Source organism: Pseudorasbora parva, chromosome 24 (assembly GCF_024679245.1).
Source record: "Pseudorasbora parva isolate DD20220531a chromosome 24, ASM2467924v1, whole genome shotgun sequence".
In the NCBI taxonomy this organism is placed as follows: Eukaryota; Metazoa; Chordata; class Actinopteri; order Cypriniformes; family Gobionidae; genus Pseudorasbora; species Pseudorasbora parva.
The window spans coordinates 27,228,277-27,255,890 of NC_090195.1; the positions used below are offsets into that span (position 1 = coordinate 27,228,277).

At 38.6% G+C, this 27,614-nt stretch overlaps 1 protein-coding gene across 1 annotated transcript in view; it reads right to left on the reverse strand.

Moving 5' to 3' along the window:
- Nucleotides 1-27,614, reverse strand: part of kmt2ca (lysine (K)-specific methyltransferase 2Ca) — a 196,490-nt gene that overhangs the window by 109,615 nt on the left and 59,261 nt on the right. The window contains 4 exon segments of the mRNA XM_067434810.1: nt 1,745-1,854; nt 1,938-2,089; nt 7,802-8,014; nt 18,594-18,744. Coding sequence (XP_067290911.1) covers nt 1,745-1,854; nt 1,938-2,089; nt 7,802-8,014; nt 18,594-18,744 — 626 coding nt within the window.

Genomic DNA, 27,614 nt, shown 5'->3' on the forward strand with positions numbered 1-27,614 from the left:
TTAGAGTCATTAGTTGGATTAGTAAAATAATGAAATTATAGTTTAAGTATAAAAATATTTATGTAAAGAGATTAAAGTAAACATGTTTAAAAGTGCACAACTAATCTTAAGTAGAAGGAAGCTTTTTTCCCCTCACGTGCAATATAGAAAGCGTGGATGCGTCATTAGTTGGGTTAGAAGAAAAAGAAATCATAGTTTTTTAAAGTAGAAAATAATATTTATGTAAAGAGATATATTAAAATAAAAAGTGCTTAAAAGTACACAACTCTTCTTAAAGCAGCACTAGGTAACTTTTCAACCTTCATAATATATTTTTTAAGACTCTTGTGATGATCAATCGACTTACAATAGGTTGAATGACACGTCTGCCATAGCCTGATGGGGTCTGTATCGTTTTTAAACGTACTTTTAAACTTCGGGTTTCGGGTAGTACCCCGAGAAAAAAAAGAACTACAAAATTCGACTGCTTTATGGCATATACGTCACTTCCACCAACACACACACTTCCTTAAATTCGGACGTGCGAGCCCAACTTTGTTCGTCGGATAATATAGTCATGTCCGAAGCAGCAGAGACAAATAAGAAAGAAAAGGTTTTGTTGGAGGAAAGCAATAAGAGGAAATGAAAAAGTGATGGGATTAAAGGCAGGATGAGGATCAACATGTGACCAGCGCTTGCTCGTCGGCGTGAGCTGAAGGAGGCGTGCCCGACCGATGCTGTCCTGTTTGTTACGGTGAGCTACCACTCAAACATTGAACTGAAGTATCATATAGATTCTGTAAAACGGTAACCAATAGACTACTATAATGACGCTGGCTTGTAAAAGTGAGCATCGTGATTATTTGGCGTTTGAAAAAAATAAAACCCATGAAATTATATTCATATGACATGCTGAAACATATGCCACTGACTGTAACTTTACCTGGGATGAAGACATTTCACACGCGACGCCAGAAGAACTCCTCTTGCAGAGTTCAGCGGAACTGTTAGTGCTGCACCGACCCGCGGGACGCTTTTATGAAGTTATTTGGCCCGCACCGCACCACTGTATATATTTTTACAACCCGCCGCGCACCCGCGACCATTAAATAGACATACGGGGTCCGCGGGTTATGAGACGACCCACGCATCACTAGTTCAGGGCTATCAGGGTTGTCATGTCAACAAATGCATGCGCGATGGCATCCCCTGTTGTAGGATGACAGCTCTTACGACAGTAGTTGAGGACATTATTTTTTCCAAACTGTAGGGGGACCCCGAGAGCAAAAGTAGCCAAGTGCGGCTTTAAGTGGAAGGACGCATTTTTCAAACTGACACAATGGTGGTTACCGATTAGGCTACCGTAATACTGACCCAAATTGCCTTGTCGCCTTTCTGGCTATTGCTGTAAATGGTGATATCTTTGCAAATGTTTCTTAAAAAGGAAAAAAAAAATCAATGATATCTGTCCACTGGAATGCTTTTGCTTTTAATTTAAAAGGGTTTATTTAAAGAAATTATTTTTCAAATAGATGGAATTAGAAATTCAGGCCTGCCCCTAACAAAAGCCTGCTTCAAATAAAAGCCAATTCCCTTCTTCAGTACAGGTAAATAAAGGCCCCGGTCTTTATTTGAGGAATTACGGAAACAGGGCCAGATTGGGTGCTGGTATGTCAGTTGAAGTTGATTGAACAACCATTTTAAAGCTGAAAGTGCAAACAAATCCACAGAAACATTCAAACTCACTGGTGCAGAAGTCACTCACCTCTGTGCTCCCTGAGTCAATTGCTTTGTCCACATACAGCAGCGACTGTCCCTCCCCACGGCATACACCTTCTGACCAGGCTGCACAGCGCAGGTGAGCGCAACACTGGCCTGCAGGTGCAATCGAACAATAAACAACATCAGCCATTGAAAGACACAAACAATCAATTTGATGCTAGTGTAGTGTTACCTACCAGTGGGGTCAAATAAAGACGAAACATTAATATCATCAGGAAGGCCTATTTGGCCCAGCTCATCCCAGAATTTGCGACTGGGCTCCTCAGCAGCAGGGTCTGTACTACCAGGAGCAGAGGTTGAGTGTAGGCCACTGTCTGGAGAGCTGACCCTGAGGACGGAAACAAATGGACACATTAGGCCAAATCGGGGAAAAAAAGAGACTCAACAAGTTATGAAAGACTATTTCAAGGTGACAGCTATGTTGCTCTTTTGTCAAATTCCAAACACTTGGCAATTTATTTCTAGACGTCAGCATCCTAATCATGTTTCAAGAAGGCCTACATTGCAATTGCAACATCCATGAAGCCCTTTCTGCAACAGTGAGGTATGGGGTTATCATACTTGGCTTCAACACAAGGACTGGCTGTTCAGAGACAAAGTATGAAAGAGACGGAGAAAGAGAGAGGACGAAAGAGAGCCGGAAAGGGGGTGGGGGGCAGGAATGACTGGCTTATTGGATGTGGCGCTGAGAGAGTGAGCCACAGAGACTCAGAGAAGCGGAAAAAAGGAATTAACATTTAAAAAGAGAGCCGGTTTGAAGAGGGCCAGCCAGAAGTGGGCTGCAGCAGGGACAGGATGAAAGACTACTGTATGTGATCCCTCTTCTGTCCAGAACATCTGCATAAATATAAATAAGCTGTTTGGTGTGCTACTTCCTCTTTAAAAAGGCTTACATCAGAGGAGGAGCGACATTAGGGATGAGTATAATGAACTCAAGGATTATGGTTTTATGATTCGGATTCCTAGAAACGATTCCATACTTGGTTCATATGGTTGATTCTGTAAAAAACACGAAATTTGAGTTTTATGTAGTTTTGGATTTTATTTTATTAAAAAGGAACTTGCTTAAAAAAATCATTTGCAAATTACTCCATTTCCTATTGTGGCTCTTTACATTTTAAGGCATCATAACTGCAGTGCTAATAGGAAAATTGGTAAAGACCTTCCCAAATATTCAGGCAGTAAATTTAAGTCTTAAAAGTGCACCAAAATATAAGGCAGTTAGCCTGGATGCCAGCCGAACTTAGCCCCGCCCACAAAATGTTTAGGTCGGGCAATTCAGTCTGGCCTTGCTCCATAGTAGAGTAATTATCCCCGAACAGAAACTGTTTGGACTATTGAAATCATCAGGGCGGGCTTTAGACGATGACAGACAGATCATCAACAGTAACGTAATCATGCATGTCATCAAAGGCGCTTGGATTATATTTTTTTGAATCCTAAACGGAGAGCTTGTTTGTATATGCATTCACCTTCACAATTTCTCTCAGAAATGATGATCATGTTGGGTAAGTACTCTGTGTATCATTAAATTATTTTACAACACTGGCAAAGATCGTGTATTCCAGCCTGATTTCAGCGCGCGTGCAGACAGGGTTGCCAAGTTTTTACAACAAAACGCGCCAACTACTAGCCCTAAACAATAGCTTTGCAGGGGGTTCTCTGGGGGAAAAAATTATGTTTGGGGGGTAAAATGTGTGTTATTTTGGCAAGGTTGCCTGCTAAAATTCGCACTCATGGGTCTATATATCACATAACAGTCGCTTCAACCCGCGGACATAGAAAACAACCCACGGAAAAAACGCGGACTTGGCAACACAGTGCAGTTGAACTCTGTTGACATTTGACAATGCGTCGCTTAGTTGCTCTGATTGGTTGTAGGTCTATCCAATTGAGGCCCCATAATCACAGCACAATGCAGTTTCAGACTCATATTCTGACTAGAATTGAGTATGACCACGTCAGGCTATAAGGCAGTATCACATGTATCAAATGTAAAATACATTGAGAAATTCATCCAGGACAGATAGAGATTAGCAATGATTAAAAATCTTTATTAAATACTAAAAATAACTGATAAAATCAGTGAAATTTGATTAAAAAAAGACTATTTATTATTTTACCAAATGTTTTACTATGCTCCTGCTATATTTTAAAACTTACAGTATGCTTAGTTATTCATTTAACAAGATGCCAAATTGCCTATGATACCAAAAATACCATACTGTACTGCAATCAAATTTAGTTAAGTATACAGAACGCTTCATGTGTCAATGAAGTTGCAGCCAATGTACATTACACTCCCCCATATCCCATCTTTTCTATGACTGCTGATGACTTCGCCAGCTATTTCAAAGATAAGGTGGCAACCATCAGCAACCAATTCTCTGCACCACTTAGCCACAGCCAACCTTCACCCACACACATTCCACTCTTCTATTCTTTCCCTCTCCTTACAGAAAAATGTCTCCAAATTTTCTGTCAGCCATCCAGCAACCTTAGACCATATTGCTACCCCCGCTGAAATTAACATTGCATCCCTAACAACAGGACATTTCATTTATAAAATAAAAAAAATGCATTATCTCAAAACTCAATTGTCTCAACAAAAAAAGTTGTGTTCATCTTTCTATTTTTCTCCTACAGATTAACCTACCTGACAACAACCAGTCTGGGTTCAAAAGTAGACATTCCACAGAAATGTCCTGCTGACCACTAATGAACCTCTTCAGCTGGCCAGAGAAAACTCCAAATCATCTGTCCTTATTCACCTGGACCTTTCTGCTGCCTTTGATACTGTAAACCACCAGACCCTCCCGTCCACACACTCTGACTTGGGAATCCCAGGTACAGTACTTTGGTTGCTTTAGTATTGCCATGTGCAGTTTCAGCATCACCCCTCCTCATCTCACACCACTAGCAGTCACTGCCTTTTAAGGTTTTGACACTGACTTTCAGGACTGCAACTGGAACTGGAACTGCAACTTCCCAATTCACACAAGGTTGGCCATACAAGACCTCCCATCAGCCATGGTGACTGAAGGAGTGATGACTTGATTCTTCAAAACGAGGCACAAAACCCTTCACTCTCTTTGCTCATCTCTGGTGGAATGAGATGCAACCTCAAAACTGATTTAGGAAGCAGCTAAAATATCACATCTACCACAAGCACTTAACCACCCATCACCGTTAAAGATATCATTCACCCAAAAATGAAAATGATCCCATAATTTACTTACCCTCATGCCATCCTATGTATGTATGATATTCTTCTTTCAGACGGATACAATCATTTTATTTAAAAAACAAAACAAAACAAAAAACATTATAAATGGCAGTGAATAGCAGCCCAAATTTTGAAGACCAAAAAAGTGCATCCACCCATTATAAAACTAATCCTCCTAGCTCCAGGGGGTTAATAAAGGCCTTTTGAAGCAAAGTGAGAAAAATATACATATTTAATACGTTATAAAGTAAAATATCTAACTTTCGGCAGATGTTATGCTATGTCCAACGTCATCGTCAAACCATTTGCGCTTTTTCCATAAGTTGAATACGGAAGGTGTTCCGCCAGAAGCTAGAGGATGGATATACTTATTTGGGGGCTGCCATTCACTGCCATTATAATGCTTGGGAAAACCAGGCCATTTATATTTATTTATACTATATATATATTTATTTATACTATATATATATATATATATATATATATATATATATATAGAATAACTCTAATTACATTAATCTGAAAGAAGAACGTTATATACACCTAGGATGGCTTGAGGGTAAGTAAATCATGAGGTAATTTTTATTTTTGGGTGAACTATCCCTTTAAGCCAATACACTTAAAGGAAAAACTTTTTTTTCCCCTCTCTGCCCTCTAAAATCAATGTCCTTTTCACAGAGATATCTGGACATATTCAGACACCCTTAGAATGCCTTGTGACACATTCATCACAACAAATAATCCAAGTATTTAAGCATTATGTAAGCAATAAGCAGTATGATTGACATAACCAATGAAATGGTATCAGCTCTGAGGTTTGCACTGAACTGGTTTGGGGGGAAAAATATGCGAATCATTCAGGAGTCTGTTCTCCCATGAGAAGTTGCTGCCTACGTCAAGCATTTCAAATCAGTCACTAATGAGGTTTCATGATGTCTAGGAAGCTGCCTTAACAGTTAGCTGCCTTTGTACACATAGCTCACTAAGTTTTCAAACACTGCGCATATATATATATATATATATATATATATATATATATATATATATATATATATATATATATATATATATATATATATATATATATATACATACATACATACACACATATACACACACACACATACACATATATATTAAAATTCAGAATCTAGTGCGAGTCATTATTAATGTCAGTCATGTCTCATTTTACAAAACAAACTTTAAACAATGTCTGGTCCACCTTAACAGTATCTACCTTAAATGATATGCAGTGTTCCTCGTTCGCTCTTTTGAGCTGTTATTGTTTTCACTCCCCTGTCAATAACTGGCACAGTTCCAGCTCAGACTACCCAATCAGATGCCTCCAACACAACAATCCACTGCTTGTTGGAAGCCAGCCAGAGACTGCACAGAGAGCATTACGTCACCATTCCTCAGAGAGGTGTCTGATTGGTTGAGAGAAGCTGAGCAAATTAGGCACTCATCCAATGAGCCAGAGGGTGGCTATGGACAGGAACTTTTGACAACAACAGGTCACGTGGAGCTCTGTGAAAGGCTGCTGGTTGAGTTCTCTCTAATGGATTTCTCCTTTAACCCTCCATCTAGTAACTAATCATCAGGCAATTTTGGCACCAAATTAATTGACCCAAATTGAATTGTGGTGTTGGATTCATTAGCAATTCCCAACGTATTTGGGTCAAAGCACTCCATTCCTCTCCATCAGAAAGCACAATGGAAGAGGCAAGGTTTTTTTGACCCAGAACTTCAGTCATTAGATTCCATTCAGCAAAGCTAGAGCCTTTTATTTGGGAAATGCAACTATGTTATCCATTTCCAAGACTGCAACAAGGAATTTTTCTCCTGATTTTAGGAAAATTGTACAACTCTCATGTCATTCTAAAACCATATGACTTACTTTCTTTCCATGGTTGATCTTTCCCATACAATGGAAGTGAACAAATATTGGAGCAGTACTCTCCAATGGTACTTTTTTGAACCATTTACTTCCATTTTATGGAAAAAGAGGCGCACATTGTACAAATGGATATTGTACTAAACTATTTTAGCTACAACATCATGGTGAGTAAACAACAGTTAGCATGTTTTTACATCAAGTTTGCTTTTTAATTACTGTACATTCAAAATGCACCTTCTGAATTTTTGGTTTAAAGCAACTTTTGAATTGTTGTGTTTGTAACAATCAAGGTAGTATGCTTAATTAAACAATTAATGTGAACATAAATTAAGATCAAACCTCACTATTACAAAAATGAACCTAGATTACAGCCTTGTGTTTGATTATGTGGAGTAATTTACACAATCTAATGAGATGGTGCCTAGCACAGCACTCAGCATTGTTTCAGCTCTACAGGGGTCCCTGCAACAAACAAAACCTGCAAACCCTTCTTCAACTCTCACCTCTACAGATCCTCATTGCACATTGCAGCTTAAAGCCACGTCAATCAAACACTTCAGAACCGCACCAAGCCACCTCCACAAGGAGGTCCTCCCGAGTCTACTTACATGCATATGTGGCAAATGAGTAAAATTCCCTGTAATGAATGGGAATTTTATTTTTTTCTAAACAACATTAACATTTACAATAACTCATGGATGTGTTCTTGGGATTATATATTGCAACAGAATGCAAGAGTCATTTTCAACAGTTGAACTGTGCCCAAGCCATCGGAAAAACTGTGTTGCAACAAAATTCAATTCATGTGTACATTTTGCATCTTTATTGCATTTTTTTCCATTTCCTTTTAAAACTTGTTTGGAGTGCCAAACATCCACCCAAAGCACCATCACCTGACAACAGCAGTAATAACTCACTTCTTCAGGCAACTCCCACGATGCCCTGGGCTGCGGTTGTCATTGTAATCGAAATCATTGTCATCGTCATGGTAATCGTCATCCTTCTCTGAGCTTCCGCGGCGGTTCCGGATGTGCAAGGGGACGTAACCAGGCGTGGGTCCAAAGAGTTTTAACTCACCCTGACCCAAGAGACTCTTTTCTCCACAGTAGCAGAAGGCACAGAGCTTTTCTCTGAGAGGGATGAGAGAAGAGATTTTAGAAAAGACTTTCAGACTTATTCAATTATTCAATCATAACATAACACAATACATGTTGGGCCAACATTGCAAGAGCATGGTTCTGTTTTGCATACTTAAAGTCCAATACTGAGAATGCAACGTGTAACTCGGTGTTATGAATTCCGTTCTGTATGCCAAAAGTGACCTTTCATTGCCAAAAGCGGTTGCATTGAAGTAGATTGTTTTGCCCCAAGTCATTAAGCAGTTGCGCACCCAACCCTCACTGCTTTATCTATGCAACAATATAGTCAGGGGTTCATAGTCCATGCCTCATTCCCCAGTGCCCCGCTGAGGTGCTAGAACTGTTCTGACTGGGTGACTGAACTCAAAAAGGATTACGTGAGAGGATATGACATCCTTGGATGGCTCTGACAGTCAAATCACACTCTAAATCAGTAAAAAAAAAAAGACAAGAGCTTCTAATCAACCCATAAGTCCCCTCAAGTACTCGGACACGACACTGGTGATCAATCATAAAAACGATGATCGCTGTGACCTTTTTTCTTAATGCTGCATTTTGGGCGGTACCTGTGACCCGCATGTGCAAAAGAACAATAAAAAGACATCACCCACCCCGCATTTTAAAAAGTAATTTTACTTTGAAATTCTTAAAATATATAGCTCAAAATTTAATCATGAATTAAAAATTATCTGAATCGCATACAAAATCATGTTTTCTGCTCTTCATTTTCTGTATGTCTGTGCTCTCTTCTCCTTTGCTCGTTTCCACAGTCTGTGCTCACGTTATCAAATGTTGCAGTTCGAGTTTTATGTAAATCAGGGGCGGCTTTTAGCATCACCATTGGACCACTAGTTCTAGATTGACAGCTCATGCCTTAGCCAATCAATCGAAGAGGGAAGTTAACGTCACAGAGACTCGTCTCGTGCCGCTCAGTTCAGCCAGCCCCTGTTGACTTCCGCTACGAGTATAACACGCTCTCTATCACTGTATCGGCAAGGAAATGCATTATTTTATAGTTATGAATGTAATCTTAGGAATCTATTATTTTGTATTATAGATGTTTAGGGGGGTTTCTCACAATTAAAGCAGTCAAATGAATGAGGTCATGACTGGGTGCTTATGCTGCCTTCACGTGATCTCTGAGTTTCCTAGGTAAAAATTGCACATGCAATTGCACATTTTGAAACTTAAATGCAATGATCTCCTAATCACGACTTCAGAAGTCAGAATTATAAAAATTTCCTATAGCATATGAAGGCAGAATACAGTGCCTTGCGGAAGTATTCGGCCCCCTTGAACTTTGCGACCTTTTGCCACATTTCAGGCTTCAAACAAAGATATACAACTGTCATTTTTTGTGAAGAATCAACAACAAAGTGGGACACAATCATGAAGTGAAACAAAAGTTATTGGATATTTCAAACTTTTTTGGAAAAAAAAGAAAAACTGAAAAATTGGGCGTGCAAAAAGTTAATACTTTGTAGCGCCACCTTTTGCTGCGATTACAGCTGTAAGTCACTTGGGGTATGTCTCTATCAGTTTTGCACATCGAGAGACTGAAATTTTTGCCCATTCCTCCTTGCAGAACAGCTCGAGCTCAGTGAGGTTGGATGGAGAGCGTTTGTGAACAGCAGTTTTCAGTTCTTTCCACAGATTCTCGATTGGATTCAGGTCTGGACTTTGACTTGGCCATTCTAACACCTGGATATGTTTATTTTTGAACCATTCCATTGTAGATTTTGCTTTATGTTTTGGATCATTGTCTTGTTGGAAGACAAATCTCTGTCCCAGTCTCAGGTCTTTTGCAGACCTCCATCAGGTTTTCCTCCAGAATGGTCCTGTATTTGGCTCCATCCATCTTTCCCATAAATTTTTACCATCTTCCCTGTCCCTGCTGAAGAAAAGCAGGCCCAAAACATGATGCTGCCACCACCATGTTTGACAGTGGGGATGGTGTGTTCAGGGTGATGAGCTGTGTTGCTTTTATGCCAAACATAACGTTTTGCATAGTTGCCAAAAAGTTCAATTTTGGTTTCATCTGACAAGAGCACCTTCTTCCACATGTTTGGTGTGTCTCCCAGGTGGCTTGTGCCAACCTTTCAACAACACTTTTTATGGATATCTTTAAGAAATGGCCACTCTTTCATAAAGGCCAGATTTATGCAGTATACGACTGATTGTTGTCCTATGGACAGAGTCTCCCACCTCAGCTGTAGATCTCTGCAGTTCATCCAGAGTGATCATGGGCCTCTTGGCTGCATCTCTGATCAGTCTTCTCCTTGTATGACCTGAAAGTTTAGAGGGACGGCCAGGTCTTGGTAGATTTGCAGTGGTCTGATACTCCTTTATTTCAATAATATCGCTTGCACAGTGCTCCTTGGGATGTTTAAAGCTTGGGAAATCTTTTTGTATCCAAATCTGGCTTTAAACTTCTCCACAACAGTATCTCGGACCTGCCTGGTGTGTTCCTTGTTCTTCATGATGCTCTCTGCGCTTTAAACGGACCTCCGAGACCATCACAGTGCAGGTGCATTTATACGGAGACTTGATTACACACAGATGGATTTACCATCTACATTCTATTTACCATCATTAGTCATTTAGGTCAACACTGGATCATTCAGAGATCCTCACTGAACTTCTGGAGAGAGTTTGCTGCACAGAAAGTAAAGGGGCCGAATAATTTTGCACGTCCAATTTTTCAGTTTTCGATTTGTTAAAAATGTTTGAAATATCCAATAAATTTCATTCCACTTCATGATTGTGTCCCACTTTGTTGTTGATTCTTTACAAAAAATTACAGTTTTATATCTTTATGTTTGAAGCCTGAAATGTGGCAAAAGGTCGCAAAGTTCAAAGGGGCCGAATACTTTCGCAAGGCACTGTATACTGACGCTTGGCTGGCCGCTCAGTTCAACTATAGAAATCATTCTCTTAAACCTATTTAAATAAAAGGGTTATTGAGCTGTTTACACTGTCTTATACAATAAACGAGTATGTACAGCAACAGGAAATAAAAATGAATGCAAAAAGTAAGAAAAGAGTGAGAAAATTAATGAAGTTTAAACAAGTTTAAACTCTGTTTTCATTTTGATATACACATTTAAATTAATAGGCCTATTCCAGTTTCATTAATGGCATATGCACTGAAATTACATAAAGTCATTACTCATAAAAATTGTATGAATTTAGATGTATATTTAGTTAATTTTTCCCTCTGACACGCTGTTTTAATGACAGAGATTCAGTACTCCTCCACCACTGGTGTTAGAGAACTCGGCTGGCTGAACTGAGCAGCCAAGCGTCTGTAAGCACCCAGTCATGATCACATTCATTTGACTGCTTTAATTGTGAGAAACCCCCTAAAACGTCTATCATACAAAATAATAGATTCCTAAGATTATATTCATAACTATAAAATAATGCATTTTCTTGCCGAAACAGTGATAGAGAGCGTGTTATACTCGTAGCTGAAGTCAACAGGGGCTGGCTGAACTGAGCGGCACGAGACGAGTCTCTGTGACGTTAACTTCCCTCTTCGATTGATTGGCTACGCGATGAGCTGTCAATCTAGAACTAGTGGACCAATGGTGATGCTAAGACCCGCCCCTGATTTACATGAAACTCGAACTGCAACATTTGCAAACGCAAGCGCAGAATGTGGAGAAAAGAGCAAAGGAGAAAAGAGCACAGACATACAGAAAATGAAAATAAGAGCAGAAAACATGATTTTGTGTGCGATTCAGATCATTTTGAATTCATGATTCAGTTTGGAGCAATATAATTTTAAACTTGTTTAAATGTTTGACTCAAGCTTATTGTATTTGTATGACCGCATTGTTTGTAATTCTGCATTGATTTTTCAGTTTTGTGCTTTATATTTTCACATGTGTATTTAAAATTTTGTTTCATGCTTATTATTTTTTTATGCTTGACTGCAATTCAATTGGCGGGAATTTGAGCCCATACTACCGTCATGCACTTTGACAAATGTGTGTGTGTGTCTGTGTCCCCGGCTTACATTTTACAGGTTATATCCAACGATCTATAGTGATGTGTGCAGATGTGGGTCAAACACACAGAACACATTCGAGAGGGAGACATTAATATTCAGTGCAAAAACACTAATTTAGCTGAAATATCTGCTGTTGGATGCTAAATTTAGCTTTAAAAGTAAACATGTAATTCAAGTATTTTATGAGTAGTAGTAACTGTAAAGGGATAACAGCGTGTAATTTGAATATAAATGTAAGATGTTTTTACAGGATAAAGAAATGACAGTAACAGGTACTGTCCATAGAGAGTGTATGTGTTCCTGCAGAACATTCCTCTTATCTAGTAACACTGAGTTTGCATGTTTTTTTTTTGTTGTTGTTTTTTTTCTTTAATGTGATTATGAATGTAGGGATTTAAACTCCTTTTGCTTAGTAACTTTTTTTTTTCTGTTTTTTTTTTTGTGTGCAAATAATGTATAGCACAAACATGCCCTTACAAGAATTAACCATGGTTCTATTAGATAATAAAACCCTGTTCTTGCCATATTGATTACCATCTGTATAACCGTACAAATACCATATAATTCAAATTTGGATGTGAAGCAAAACTATGCTTCCTTTGTGGTTATCATTGAATAACTACAATAACCCTGTTATTTAATTATTATTATTATTATTATTATTATTATTATTATTATTGTTAGTTTTATTCAATGTAAAACCATGGTTCATTTTTGTAAGGGTAGATATATTCACTATTTTTGTTTTCATAGCACTCAACTGACACAGCTGTTTAAGGGACAGCATTGGGCAGGATGTGGAATAGTGTGTCATCATCAAAAAAGGGGTTTTATCCAATTACTCAAAATTAATAGGCCAACTAATCGATTATCAAAATAATCATTAGTTGCAGCCCTAAACAGGAGTAACATTTTCATGCTAACACACAACTTTGTCCTTTTGTGCAGATACAGTTATAATATGTTAATATGTTGTATCTCTAGGATATCTGATTAATCTCATATGGGATGTGTCATATAATTAGGGGTGTGCACGAATATTCGAATAGTCGAATATTCGATATGTAATTAACATTCGAAAACTAAAAATACTATTCGAATTTTATTTTGTTAATTGGCTGGCAGTAAATGCAGTTGTAGCAGATATCAAGTGGTACCCTCAGGACAGAAGGACAGCCAAACATGGATGAGATGAAGGATGTACATTTATTTACTTTGAAAGAAAAACTAGGTTGGAGCAAAATTAGAAAACACACACACTGGAAGGCCTACTGTCTCACTCCGCACTTCCCCGTCTGCATTCACAGTCAGACTCATAGACTGTAAAAAAATATGGACGTAGTGTCCGTGACGTCACCCATAGGATTCTGATAAGCCGTTCTGAAGCTTAAAGTAGGGGCGAGCTGGGCGTTGCCATCTTGTGAGCGAGTCAACGCGTGTCACTCCCGGGTAACAGAAAATGGGCAAAAAGGCGGGATGTACGCGGAGCTGAGGTGACGCATTAACTATAGACGGCGGATAAATGGCTATCCACCTGTAACCACGCCCTTAATTATGCAGAACCTTAAGGCTTTATATAACGGAAACGAATGAGTTATAAAAAAATTCACCCCCCTCAGAGTTGTCATGAAGATCAAAATTAGCATTATAAGCCAAAACCACAATTTGTACCAGGCTGTAAACATGTTTTTTTCTGCTTTAAATTTGAGAATTTTAATATGGGGCTCAATGAGATTCTGCTCCCTTCTGGAGCCTGCCTCTAGTGGCCAGTTAAGGAATTACAGTTTACATTCCTTCCGTATTGGCTTCAGAAGAGATCGCGGGAGGTTGCCGCTTGGTCAGACTGAGCGCGAACGCTTAAAGAGGAAGCGGCATCCTAAGGTGCGCCACTAATTAAGGCCCCACCTACAACAACTGGTAGGAACTCCCGACTGGAACCATTGAAAATTAAACATAAATAACAATGAAAGGGTAACATTAAGTTGTGATGAAGTTAAAACATTTACAAAAATATTTCTTTCAACACAAATAAGGTAAGGTAAAATAAAATAATAAAAGTAGGATGACATAAAATAAAAAGTCACAAGCAACTGGCTACACAGTGCATCCATGAGAAATCCCTCTAAATCTCGCAGTTATATCTCAATCCACTGGGTGGCGTTGTGGAGCAGGTTTATAAGTTAAGTGCATTTGATCACAATGCCGTCGTCTGCCTCGCAATGTTTGGAATTAACGTTACTTCGATGAAAATTGAAAATGCTGTTACAAAATGGAGTTACTTTTGATGAAATCAATTACTGAAACTGAGTTATAATAATATCACCACCACAAACGAGAATCACATGAAATCCAAACACCAGTGGAATGAGCGATCACTGCTCAGGTAAGCTCATCTGTTACAGCTACCCCGAGTGAGAGTGAGATAACTTATGATAGCAAAATGATCTCGAGACAAATGCTTCCTTTAAAGTTCTTTGAGGGTTTATGAACAGAAAACACAAAGTTCTTCACTCAAATTTTACTTAACCGTTATCTTTGTCTCCGCAACGCCTGTCAGTGGCGCATTTTCTCACCCGAGAATAATATCATAATCCAATAATATTATAGTTTCTCTCTACATGAAAATGTGAAACAATACAAAGTAAACACATCAGCCATATCAAACACACACACACACAGGTCGGTAGGCTATAGCCTATTGACGTTTGTGTGTGTGTGTGTGTGTGTGTGTGTGTTTGTACGTCACGCTAACTGACGCGCTCTGCGCTCGTGCTTCTTGAGCTTATAATGCTTTTGTTCTTTAGGCATTTTTTTACACACTGTTTAATGTTTTAAAAACCTTAAGATATAACGTAAGCGTGTTGTGTACATTGCCTAATCATAAGCTTGTTCAGAAATGGTGACGACATTCTCTTAAAAACATTTCTCATTTTCTCAAAATACCTAATTTAAATAAACAAATATTCGAATATTCGATTTTTATGAGCCCAAATATTCGAATACAATATTTTGGGAAAATGCCCATCCCTACATATAATACAGGTTTCAGTTTACTGGTGTTCATTCAACCTGTTTTACCTATTGTGGGTTTCTTTTTCAAAAACATTAATGCATTATTGATAATCCAGCAAATATTATTCAATTTAATTTCACATTTTCATGTCATTTTTATGTGTCAACATTAATTTATATAACAGTGTTTTAATTCAAATATTTTTATTATCACAATCATGGATCCGCTCCACCTCGAGTACTCAAATACTTAAAGGGGGGGTGAAACACTCAGTTTCAGTCAATCTCATGTCAATCTTGAGTACCTATAGAGTAGTATAGCATCCTTCATATCTCCGAAAAGTCTTTAGTTTTATTATATTTATAAAAGAAATATAGGCTGTACAGAGTCTTTCCGGAAAAAAACGAGCAGCTGGAGGCGTATCGTGGGCGGAGCTAAACAATGACAAGCATGCACAAAGCGGTGACGTCTTCAAGCGTAGAGAAGAAAACGCTACCCTAAATCAGATTACCCTAATACATATATATGATCCAGAATCACATTCGGAAGCTGAAATAAATTGAACAGGAGAAGCAACAACATCAGGACGTCCGTCTCTGTGGTATGTACTGTATTTAGTGGCCTGTCAACATTTGTGTGTGTTTACTCGCAGTTTATGAGGACATGATTAGGTTTATGGACTATTGTATGCGACTAAACCTTAGCAGTAGCAAGCAAAATGGTTTTGCACGTAAGACTAGTGTAACGTTATACATAGAACAACAATGGAGTAACCGTTAGCGCATTTGAATGACGAAGCGAAGTGAGAACGCTAGGTTTATGTTTGAGTGGTTTTACTGACACCTATATTGGTCAGCTAAACAAATGTATTTAAACACACACCATAGATCGCATGCTCCATTGATAAATTAACTATACACGATCATGTCGTTTACTGATGTTTACTCACGCGACGATAGCCAACAGCATAGACATTTGAAGCAATTTAACTCACCGCCTGCTTTCAAAGCAGGACCGAACCTTTATCGCTGGGACCGCTCCGTCAAAAACACACTTCTTTGGTATGATTTGGTGAAGTCCTGTGACAGCAGTGACAGAGGAGATCCACAATGTTGTGAAGCTTCCCGTCCTTTCTGCGTTCAAATCGGTTCAAATGCAGCGCTGCCTTCCCGGAATGCTGTGCTGAAGCGGTGAAGTCGCTTGAAGTCACCCATAGGAATAAAGTGGAGCGCGGCGCGGACTATAACGACATAAGTGTTCACGAGTGGCTCTGCATCTGAGAGCAGTGTTTATGGGCGTGCATTTCCTCTCTCGCTCTGGTCACGCGCGTGCACCCTTCTGGGAGAAGAGCCCGTACGGCCCATACAAGGACCTTCCGCTCTGTTGACGTCAAGCCGACCCATACTCGAAAAAAACTCTCTGAAACTTGTGAGAAACCGGAAGGAGTATTTTTGACACAGAAATACTCCATCAAACATCCAACATTAGTTTTTGAAACGTTGTCAATGTTTAGGATGGGAATCCAAGTCTTTAACAATGTAAAAAGCTCAGTATGCATGAAACTGCATTATTTAAACTGTATTTTAAATTATTTTTGGCCTTTGGCCTAGTAGGTCCAGAGTTTTATGGTGAATTACTAACAAAACTGCAACAGAAAATTGCACAACTGCGTCATTCTCTAGTAAATTAATTGCTTGCCTGGATGCAAATGTTCTTTTACCATTCGAACTGCCCTGGAATTTTTAATTTACCTTTTTCGGTAATTAAACACCTAATCACCAGTCTAAACAGTCATGATTTTTTTCTCACGTTTCCTGTCATTTGGCCCTTGGGTGTGGGTGTTTACTATGCCGACAACATTTTGCTCGTAAACATTGTTATTGTTGGGAAATCTTAGTGAAATGTCATAACTGTCAGCGCATACTCATTAGAGTTCATTTACTTTCTCTGTCAGCTGTGCAGCCCATGAGAGCGGCTGTCAGAAGAAGATGTGATGCGCATGCAGTACTGAAGGGGGTCTCCTCTCCTCTCACACGTTGCAAATGGTGCTGCACATTAGCAAGTGCACAATCTGTGCTAATTGGGAATCTAAAAGAGAGCACTCGCTCGCCCCCTCCCTTTACTAATGACAGCAGTAGGGCTTCAGTGGTCCCCTCCCCCCACACTCCATCGCTTTCACTCAGCATGTGCAAAAAAAGCACACTAGCTTCAGCCATGCGTACCAGTGTTTGCAAAATCCTGAAACTGGGATTTTCAACAATGTTGTGCCTATGTTTTAAAAACAAAATAGCATTTGCTGACTGAACTTGCAGGTTATTTTGTCTGACAAAAGAGAACTAAAGCCCAAAGTATACTACTTTGTTTTTTATGTGTACGCTAGCGTACGCACACAATCAAATGCGTAGCCTTTCAAAGTATACTCCATTTGTTAGCGTGCGCGAATACAGACAGTGAACTTTGGTTTTGTTATCTAGTGTGAAACAACGACTTGGGCTATTATTGTTACCTTGTGAAACTACAGATTTGGCATGGCAAGTTTATTTACAGAGAAAAGGAATTTAACTAAAGGCTAAAATACTATTCCTGACTACCTATATCAATTAATTTGTGGCTCCCATGCCTGAATGAAGGAGTCAGAGAGCTTCGGTTCGTGAAACACATTAGTAGCTACTCCTGGCTTCCTAGTGACCACCTACCCTTCAGTAGGGAGGAGTTATTCCAACACCTTCTGCCTCTGATGGCTTCCAGCATCTCTCCAAACCCTCAATGGAGTGGAGTTATCGTCAACCGTCTGTCTCTGATGGCTTCCGGTAATACGCCAGCCTGTATCCAAGGACCTGGTGTGCCCACTCATGTCTGAGGGCGTGCATAAACACGCCATCTCACTTCCCAATCCTCTCAACTTTTCCAACCAGACAGCCCTCACCTTGGGAATTTCATTTTTGTTTCCAAATGGAATGAATTCAGTTGTCTTAGTTTAACTGAAGAAAGTTTTGGCACATCCAATTGTTAATTTGCACAGGGAGTCAATGGGGGCTGTAGTCGTAAGGCGATAGGGTAGATGCAAGTTGAGTTGATCGTACAGTATACCGACACCCGCGTTTTTGTAAAAATCAAAGTACACTTTGGGCTTTATTCATTCATTCAGTCAGTAATTGACAGATTTAGTCCATGATTTACACCAATAACAATTCTTGTGTATTATCCAAACTGATTAACCAATCAACTGATTCTTTAAAAACAACTCAGTAATTGATTCTTTTACAATTTGGACATCACATATGTCACAATTCATCACATATACACACGCACCTAGAACCTTCCTTTGACCTGATGTACACTTGTTTTTAAGACCCTATTGACCCATTTGTACACTTTCTTCTGTTCAAATATTGTCAAGCAGTAGACTGCATTTGTATGAACTCTCTCACCCTCTTCAGGGTGACATTAAAGCTTAATAAAATCGTGCCGCTCAACCTTTAAATGCACACATACGCACAGCTTTGAGTCAGTCGAGTGTGTGTGTGTGTGTGTGTACTAACCTAGTTTTGGCTTTTCTAGTGGTGGAGGCGGATGAGCCAGCAGAGTCTTCTGACACAGAGCGCTGGAAGAGTGGGGACAGAGGCCTCTCGTCTCTGGGGCTGAGATCCAGTGGCTCAGGGAAATCGTCATCTGTTTCTGGCTCCAGCATATCTATGAATTCCAACAGAACAGTGACGATTTTAATATGCTTTCTATTTGCAAAATTTTTCTTGAACAACTAAAAATCGTCAACATGAAATCAAAATAGACCCTACTGACAATTAATATATGGCTCTGAATTTATGCACCGATCAGTGCACCTTATTCTAAAGAAAATAAATTGTTTTCTTAAAAATATTATTTTTTTGGTTTCTAAAACCATTTTTTTTGCTAGCGTAACCAAGGTCATGAGAGCTGGCCACAAACACCAAACTCGGGAATCAACACTTATTCGTGTTGATAACAAAAATTACAAACATTTTTGTATGTTCATACAATTAGAAAGAAAGAATAAGAAAAAAACACTCCACTGGCTCACCTTAGGCTTTAAATTGAACCCCAGTAACTGAAGGACAGAGAGGAGCTACAATCGTATACATAATACTTGATTTAATTAATTAGATACTGTACAAACACACCATTACTCATTTAAAACTCCACAAACAATAATTATCGATCAAGTGTTCCTACATAACAAGAAATGCAAGCTGGTTTTGCGGGAAACATTTCATACGCCCACTGGATTAGTGGAAACGGTCGTTTGAGTGAAGAATGTTGTCTTGCAGCAATGTGACATTCATATCAGTAAACGTCATTTACTGGTGCTACATTAAAGCAGTACAAGACGACGAGCAGGCAGATGGCAGTTACAGTGACCCATGAGGAAGATGAGGAAATGTATAAAAACAGCAGTTCTCAAATGGGTTTGCTTGATGATGCATTGGATTTACATAAAAACTGTACGAAACAAAAATGATGATAGTAGTGCTAATTCTTTATACTTTAAAGGGGTGACGAATTGAGAAATCAACTTTCCCTTGAGCTTTTGCTAAAAGGTTATGGTAATATGAGATTATCCTGTAAGTTTCAGAGCTGAAAACTTCCTTTTTAGTCAAAGAAAAGCTTTTATAGACTGCAGGCCCAGAAACGATGGTGTGCTTCATCCTTACGTCATCACGTGACTAAACACACCTCTACAGAACATGTAATTCAGTAACCCTGCCCAATGACTCATAGAGCTGTTCAGTTCACTAGTCAGCAGCAATAAACATGTGGAAGAAGATAGCAAGATATTGTGGAAGAACATAGTTGCTGCATAAGCTTAAATAAATCATTATGTTTGCTTGATAAAGATGTTTACGAGCCCAGTGGTCGAGAGAATCTTTGCAGTTGCCGCTTTAATAATCTCTCCCTCATGTGAACTGACAGGGCCACAGATATTACAGTGAAGCTGAAGCTCATTAAAGGGTTACTTCAGCGATTAGCATATGGCTTTCTATCAGTAGAAACCCTGGAGTATATTTGAATGATCGTCCCCCCCAATATTATATTTATAATTCTTTAATGAACAGAAATTTCAAAAGAAGAGCATTTATTTCAAACAGAAATATTTCTCAACATTCGGAATGTCTAGAAATGTCTGTTATTTTTGATGTATCCTTGCTAACTAAAAGTATTAAATTCTATCAAAAACAAACAAACCTTACTGACCTCAAACCCCCCCATGGATACGGACACTTTGTTCTTCTGGAGAACAATAGGAAAGGAAAAAATGTATCACAAACAGCCGGTACAATGGGAGTCATGACCTTTATATCAACCTTTAAAGGGATGAAAATGGCTCATCTCATGGCAGACTTGCCCACACAGCACTTGTTAAAACAATGTTTGAAAAGGCAAAACATTGTTTTCCTATTGTTCAAAATAGCAATCATGTCAGGAGACTTAAGAAACAGGGACAACAGAGGGGGACAACAGAGGAAGTAGTGTAAAAAGGAAGTAGTGTAAAAAGCTGTCTTGCGATATTGTCTTGCATAGAATATGCCTCTGCTGATGGCGTGACGAGAGTAAGGCGAGAAGACTGACAGAAAAAGCCATGGCTGAGGATTCATTGCGTCTAAGTGTCTGATAAATGTCTTATCTTGTAGAATGAGTGCTCGGCACCTCTGCTCCCTATGCACAGTATGTATATACTATCACAAATTGAAAGCAAAAGTAAAAACGGCAGCTTTCTGATGATCACAAAAGAAGTTAGTCTTAAAATACAGACTGTTATGGGTCCTGCACACCGTGCGTTTTTTCAAAATCCTTTGCGAATATACCTTGTCACACTGAACATGATCCCCGATGTAAGCCATGTCACAATGTAAGATCTCAGTTGTCATTAATGTCAGACTGTACGATAGTCAAGGCGCGCTAAAAACGGACGCACACAAGAAAACTCATCCAGTATTTTATATCATCAATGAATGACGCGTTCTGTGACAGTGAGCTGCATGTGGATGTTACATGTGGGACTGAAATGGTGGCTACAAAGAAATCTCTAGCTCTTGTTTTGGTCATAGTTAGTCTTGAAAAACCAAGACATTTGACTGTCGTTGTAGGAGAAGTCACACTGCAGGATTGTGCACCAAATCTTCTGACACTGCCAGAACTTCGTCTGAGGTAAAATTTGATCACAGTGGTCATTAAAGGTGCCCTAGAATGAAAAATTGAATTAATCTTGCTATAGTGAAATAATAAGACTTCAGTACAAGAACATCACATATTATGAGTCTCAAACACTATTGCCTCCTACTTCTTATGTAAATCTTATGCATGAAAAACACCACAGAAAAATATGTGATTCTCAACATAAGGCCTACCATGACGCAATCGCTGGGGATCATTAACATTTACTCCACCAACATTTGCATCTGTCCAAACATGTTCATTATCAGGCGCAACTAACAGAGCCGAATCATTGGGACTGCAGATAAACAAACAACACTCAAGGATAGCGAAAACGGCAGATCATGGACACGTCATGTTCCAGGCTGGAGACGTGAGGACTTTTCATACACTTCCCACAGATAAAAAATGTCAACAGTCATGGTTGATGTTTATTATAATCGGATACCGCAACAATATAATTCAAAATCGTTCGTTTGCTTGGCCCATTTCAAGCAAGCTTCACTCAGCATCTTAAACTGGAGAAAGGGGCAAGTAAGTAGCGATTTATCCACTTATTGGCTGTTTGAACAATTTCTGATTAAATTGAAAGTTTCTAAGAGAGACAGCATTGTCTAGATAATGCAAGATGCTAGTACAGTAACAACAGGAAACTCCAAGTACAATGTATAACCAAAACACTGGATAGTGGACTGGTTTTGGTTTTGTCGTGGGGAGAGGAGTGTCCATGTTTGCGGCTGCCAGATTTCAGTAATTTAAAATCCCGCAAACAGAGCTTTTCTGTGAAAAGAACACGTATACTATCCGGTGTTTTACCTAAACTTTTGCAATCTGGCAACCATATGCACACACGTGCGGATGATCTTAAAACACCAATTAACAAGTAAGCTGCATTTTAGCAACCTCCATTTGAGATGTTCTGTCAGGATGGTCAGGACTCACGAGCCGCTTCACTGAACAACTGAACTGCTGTCTGTGTGCTGTGAGCTGCTGAAATAAGCCAATCAGAGCAGAGCTCAACATTAATATTCATGACTCTTCCAAATAAAGCAAAAACAGAGCATTACATCCTAGGGACAATTTCTAGGGTTGTAAATGGACCTGTAAAACTGCATCTGGACAATGTTTGCCCTTAAATAAGCCACTTACACTATGTAGATATCAGAGAACAATTTTACATATTGTTTCAACTCATTCTAGGGCACCTTTAATTGGCTGCCGGTGAACATGTCAAACTAATGATCAAAGACCAACCCATTGGGCCACTGAATCTGCATTAACGACAAAAGTTGGGGCAACAGCCTTAGTCCTAATAGGTTGTTATCATAGCTATCAAAATCCAGTGTTCTGTATTTTGCGTATGTGAGTTTTTGTTGTAGATGTCTATATAAAAAAAAAAAAAAAAAAAATATTATATATATATATATATATATATATATATATATATATATATATATATATATATATATATATATATATATATATATATATATATATATATATAATATATGTGTGTGTGTGTGTGTGTGTGTGTGTGTGTGTGTGTGTGTGTGTGTGTGTGTGTGTGTGTACTGTGCTAATTAACTGAGACTTCTTACAGCTCTTACAGGTTGTTGGCCTTGTCTGTTTCGTTGCTTCTATTACTCTCCCCTTTTTTGTAAGTCACTTTGGATAAAAGCGTCTGCTAAATGATTAAATGTTAAATGCAAAGACGTCAGATTTTAGTCTAGGTTAAGAGGAATCTTTTAGGATTTGCAAAATTTTTGTCTCAGACGGCCAAATCATGGGCAAAAATCGCAGTGTGTACCCCGCTTTAGTCTGCCAATATCAAAGCTATCGTGCTGTATAGTTGTAACCACCACTTAGCTCTGGTCTCTGTTTTGGCCACTGTTTGCACTTTGAATATTGATAGAGTACTTTATGGTTACACTTATTGTTTGCACAATAATTTATTTTTATTTATTTATACCGTGTTTATTTTGGTTCAATTTGTGGAAAGGAGTTCAATAAGGTCACCACACACAGCCTCAATCAGAAGATCTGGAAGCTCATAAATCATGTACAGTAAGGTTTGAACTGAAGAGACTTGTGTTAAATCATAGAGGAGAGAAGTTGAGTTTGTGGCAAAACATTTTACAGAGCTTATATATTGCTGTATTTCAATGCATTCGATAATTTATACTCTGAAACTAGAACTGAAATGACATTTGTTAAGATGAGTTAAAACATTTCAAAATGCGCCTGAAGATTATTTTCCAGCAATTTTTTTTATTGAGGATTTCTTAAAAATACGGCGTAAAAATGACACATGAACCCAATCATGCGTCTCGTCTTATGAGCTATGGCTGCATTTACACTGCAGGTCTTGAAGCACAATACCGAATCTGTGACTATATCTGATTTTATATCATTCATATATCCATATACATACATACAAACATACATATATCCGCTTACATCCTCTTTTAAAACCAACCCATGTCCGATATCTGCATTTACACTGTACACTGGCGAAACAGCCCGAGAGGTTCTTAAACGGAAAAGGAATTAAAACGGTAATATGGACGCAGACAAGAAGATTATTCAATGTTTTGTTTTCTGCACTTTTCCACACATCTTTAAAGGTCAGCAAAGCATTTCTTTCGTAAGGCGGAGAAAAATAGGAGAGCCCTTGATCGCAATTCGTGTCCACCTGAGTTGACATCATTTGCCTCCGTCCCTTTTTCAATGACGTATGACTCACATTTACTGGGGAATATCCGATTTGAACACTTACATGGCAGATGCAAATGCACATAGATCCGAATCATATCATATTACCATTACCAATCATATTACCACGAGTGAGGCCTGAATCCGATCTGAGGATATTCATGCGAATTCATGCGTTTTTTTTTCTTACACGTTCACACGTCATATCCGATCTGTCACATTAGAGGGAAAAATCGGAATTGGGTCACTTGAACCATGCAGTGTGAATGTGGCCTTAGTGTCTCATCAAACCCCTACAAAATACCATTGATTCATGGCAATGATGTAATAAGATAGGTCTGTTCTGAGGCTCCACCTTCTTTGATGTGGAAATGTTCTCCGGTTCTTTTATTTTTTCCAGACAAAATCAGACACGAGTAAAACCATTAACATGCGTTACAGTAGAGCTTTAAGTTGTGTTTCTTATTTTATCAATGATATAATGATCATATATACATATTTCTCAGTCTCTTTATCTGAATACAACCCAAAAAATATGTATGGAATATATATATATATATATATATATATATATATATATATATATATATATATATATATATGTTGGAAATGTTTCCAGGCAAAATAGAATAGGAAAAGATGTTTATGTCATTTTGACAAAGATACATATTAAGAAATGACATTTTCATGTTTGAAAGTCTGTAGGTTAACATAAATGCAGATATAGGCCTAATTGTATTAATAAAAATAACAATTATCGATTTTGAAATATTAAACCTGTCAATTCAGAATAAAATATTCTGTAGCCTATTTTGCCATCAATACCATAGATATATGATCAATAGGCTACTGCAGACGTTGTCTTTGCTGTATCAGTAGGCTATATATTTATATTTAACATGAAGTATAGGGCTTCCCTGCCCATCAATAGCAGCAGAAGTGCTGCGTCAGACACGCTTCTGGTGTGCAAAGACGGAGAAAACACCAGGCAGCCGCCCCGCGGCTGACACGCAACAGAAATGCCACGCTCACACCATGCTTGCAGTGTGTCTCCGGCCTAACTAATGTCATTGCTAACACCTATTTCTTCTTAAAACGACTGCTGTGAAAAAGGTCTGATAAAAGGCTTTTGCAAGACATCCTTGAGCAATAAATACACGTTGTATTAGTTACTAATTGGAATCTTGCTAATAGACCAAGTTTCAATCACATTCCATTCAGTGTGCCAAAGATCCCAGAATTTGACAGACATAAAAACATAATTTTGCATCAGCAAAGCCACTTGCAAAGGGAAAACAGCAAATGAACTGCATACTCAAGATGTGGTGTTCAATAAATTTGAAGGATCAGGAAAGGGCAAAAGACAAAAAAGGGACTAGAAGGCCAAGACAACTTTCAAAATCTGATGAGAACTTCCTCAGAGTTTCTTCTTTGAGAGACCGGAAGTCCAGAAAGGACCTGTCTCAGCATCTGGCAGCTTCATCTCGATGCCAAGTTGACCCTTCATGAGTGCCAAGTTGATCCCTCATGAGTACCAAAATCAGCATATTAGAATGATTTCTGCTGAAGAATCCTATAGACTGAACATGTAATACACATTTGCATAGCATCATTGTTTTCACAAATATGTATTTTTGTAGTATACATGATTTTGAAAATGATACCACTATTATCTGTGTGTACTTTGAAATCCATTTTCAAAAATGTACATTTTCAGGCTCACTAAATGCAGTGGACGTGGAAATGTACGGTCAAAATTCATAAAGTTTAACTTTTTTTGTTGAAAACGTTTTTTTGGCAACAGGCCCTTATGCAAAAATGTATACATGCAGGCAGTCAGACAGACAGACAGACAGACAGACAGACAGACAGACAGACAGACAGACAGACAGACAGACAGACAGACAGACAGACAGGAAGTTCTTGTTCAGAAGTTTGATCGGTTTCACATCAAAAGGACCAAGTGTCATTATTTTACATTATTGTTTATATTAGTACACTGTTTTTCTCATGGATAGAAAAAGTGAGGATTTATAGCCCAGGGCTTTACATGTCCATGTGCTTGTCCTTCGGACAAGTAAATCGGTCATTCACTAAAACATTTGCTTGTCTGGAAAAAAGGACAAGGACATTTTTCTTTTTATCTTTTATAAAGAACATTCCACCCCCACCCCCCTAATTTTATTAACTATAGGCCTTTAGGTTTCATAGTATATTCTTAATTTATACATATAATTGAAATAAGACTAGGTGGCTTTTACCAAAAAAAAAAAAAAAAAAAAAAAATTAACTCTGAAAAATTACAACTGCATTAAATAATGCTATGAGATTTGTATTTTTGCATAAGAAATGTTAGAAAGTATGTTTAAACATGAAACTAAACCACCAGTAGATGGCAGCAGGCAAGTCTTAATGAGTGAGTCAATTTGTTTACAAATAGGCCACTAAATCTTTGATTCAACCGATTCATTCAAAACGCTGAATCATTCAGTAACATACTGTTGCTGTGAGATACGTTATGGTTCTGCTGTGATCTATGTTTGGAACTATTTTCGCTGCTGAAACAGAACTAAAACAGTCAATATTGCATCTAAAATATAAGTGACTTGATGTTAATTGTTTATGGAACGGTCATGTGAAACCACTATAATTTTTAGTCATTATAGTATTCAGGAAGATCTTTTTACACTGTTAAAGACTTGGAATCCCATACTAAACATAGACAAAGTTTCAAAAGTTAAGGTGGAAGTTTGATGGGAGTATTTCTTTGTCAAAAATACTACTTCCGGTTAGTCATAAGTTTCGGCAAGTTTTTTTCAATCATGCGTCCCCTTTGACGTTAATGGGGGCGGAATTTCCTTGTATGGGCCTTACGGACAATTCTACCGGAAGCGCGTGAGAGAGAGCGAAGGAGAGAGCGAAAGCAACAGCCTACGCCCATCAAAGCGCTGGCTTGTAGGATGCTTGTAGGACAGGTGATGTGCACATAACAATGTCACCAAAAAAGTGCGTTTTTGGTTGCCAGACCAAGACAGTCCTGCACAGATTCGCCAAAAACCCCGCGTTAAGGCAACAGTGGATGTAATTTGCTTTTCCGGATCAGCAACTGAGTTGCGCGAATGTTTATATCTGTTCGCTGCATTTCGGTGCCGACTGTTTCATAAACAAGGCCCAGCTCGACGCCGGATTTTCCCAATCGCCTAATGCTGAATGATGGAGCAGTCCCAACGTTAGAAGGGTGAGTGAGACTGCTTCAAATGTCTGTGTTTTTTTTAGTCCGCTTACTGTCTACACAAACCACGCGTAAACACACACACACACACGTGCACAACTGCACTTCCCACATGTACACCTTCAAAGACAAAAATACGACGATATAATTCAAGTATAAATATGTAAATAACACAAGCCGCTAAGCACATTATATAGTTAGTGTATAACTTGTACCACATAGAGACGTCCTGCTCTAGTCGTTTTTGCTGCTGCTCCTGTTCAACTGCAGCCTCTGGGTCTGATTCCGGATCATAGATGTATGGCTGTATCTGATTAAAAGCCATATTTTTATTTTGAATAAAGTTTTTTTCCCGCTGTTAGGGATGACACAGCTCGACTCAACATAGCAGCAGCGAGCACACGTCATTATTTAGCTCCGCTCACAC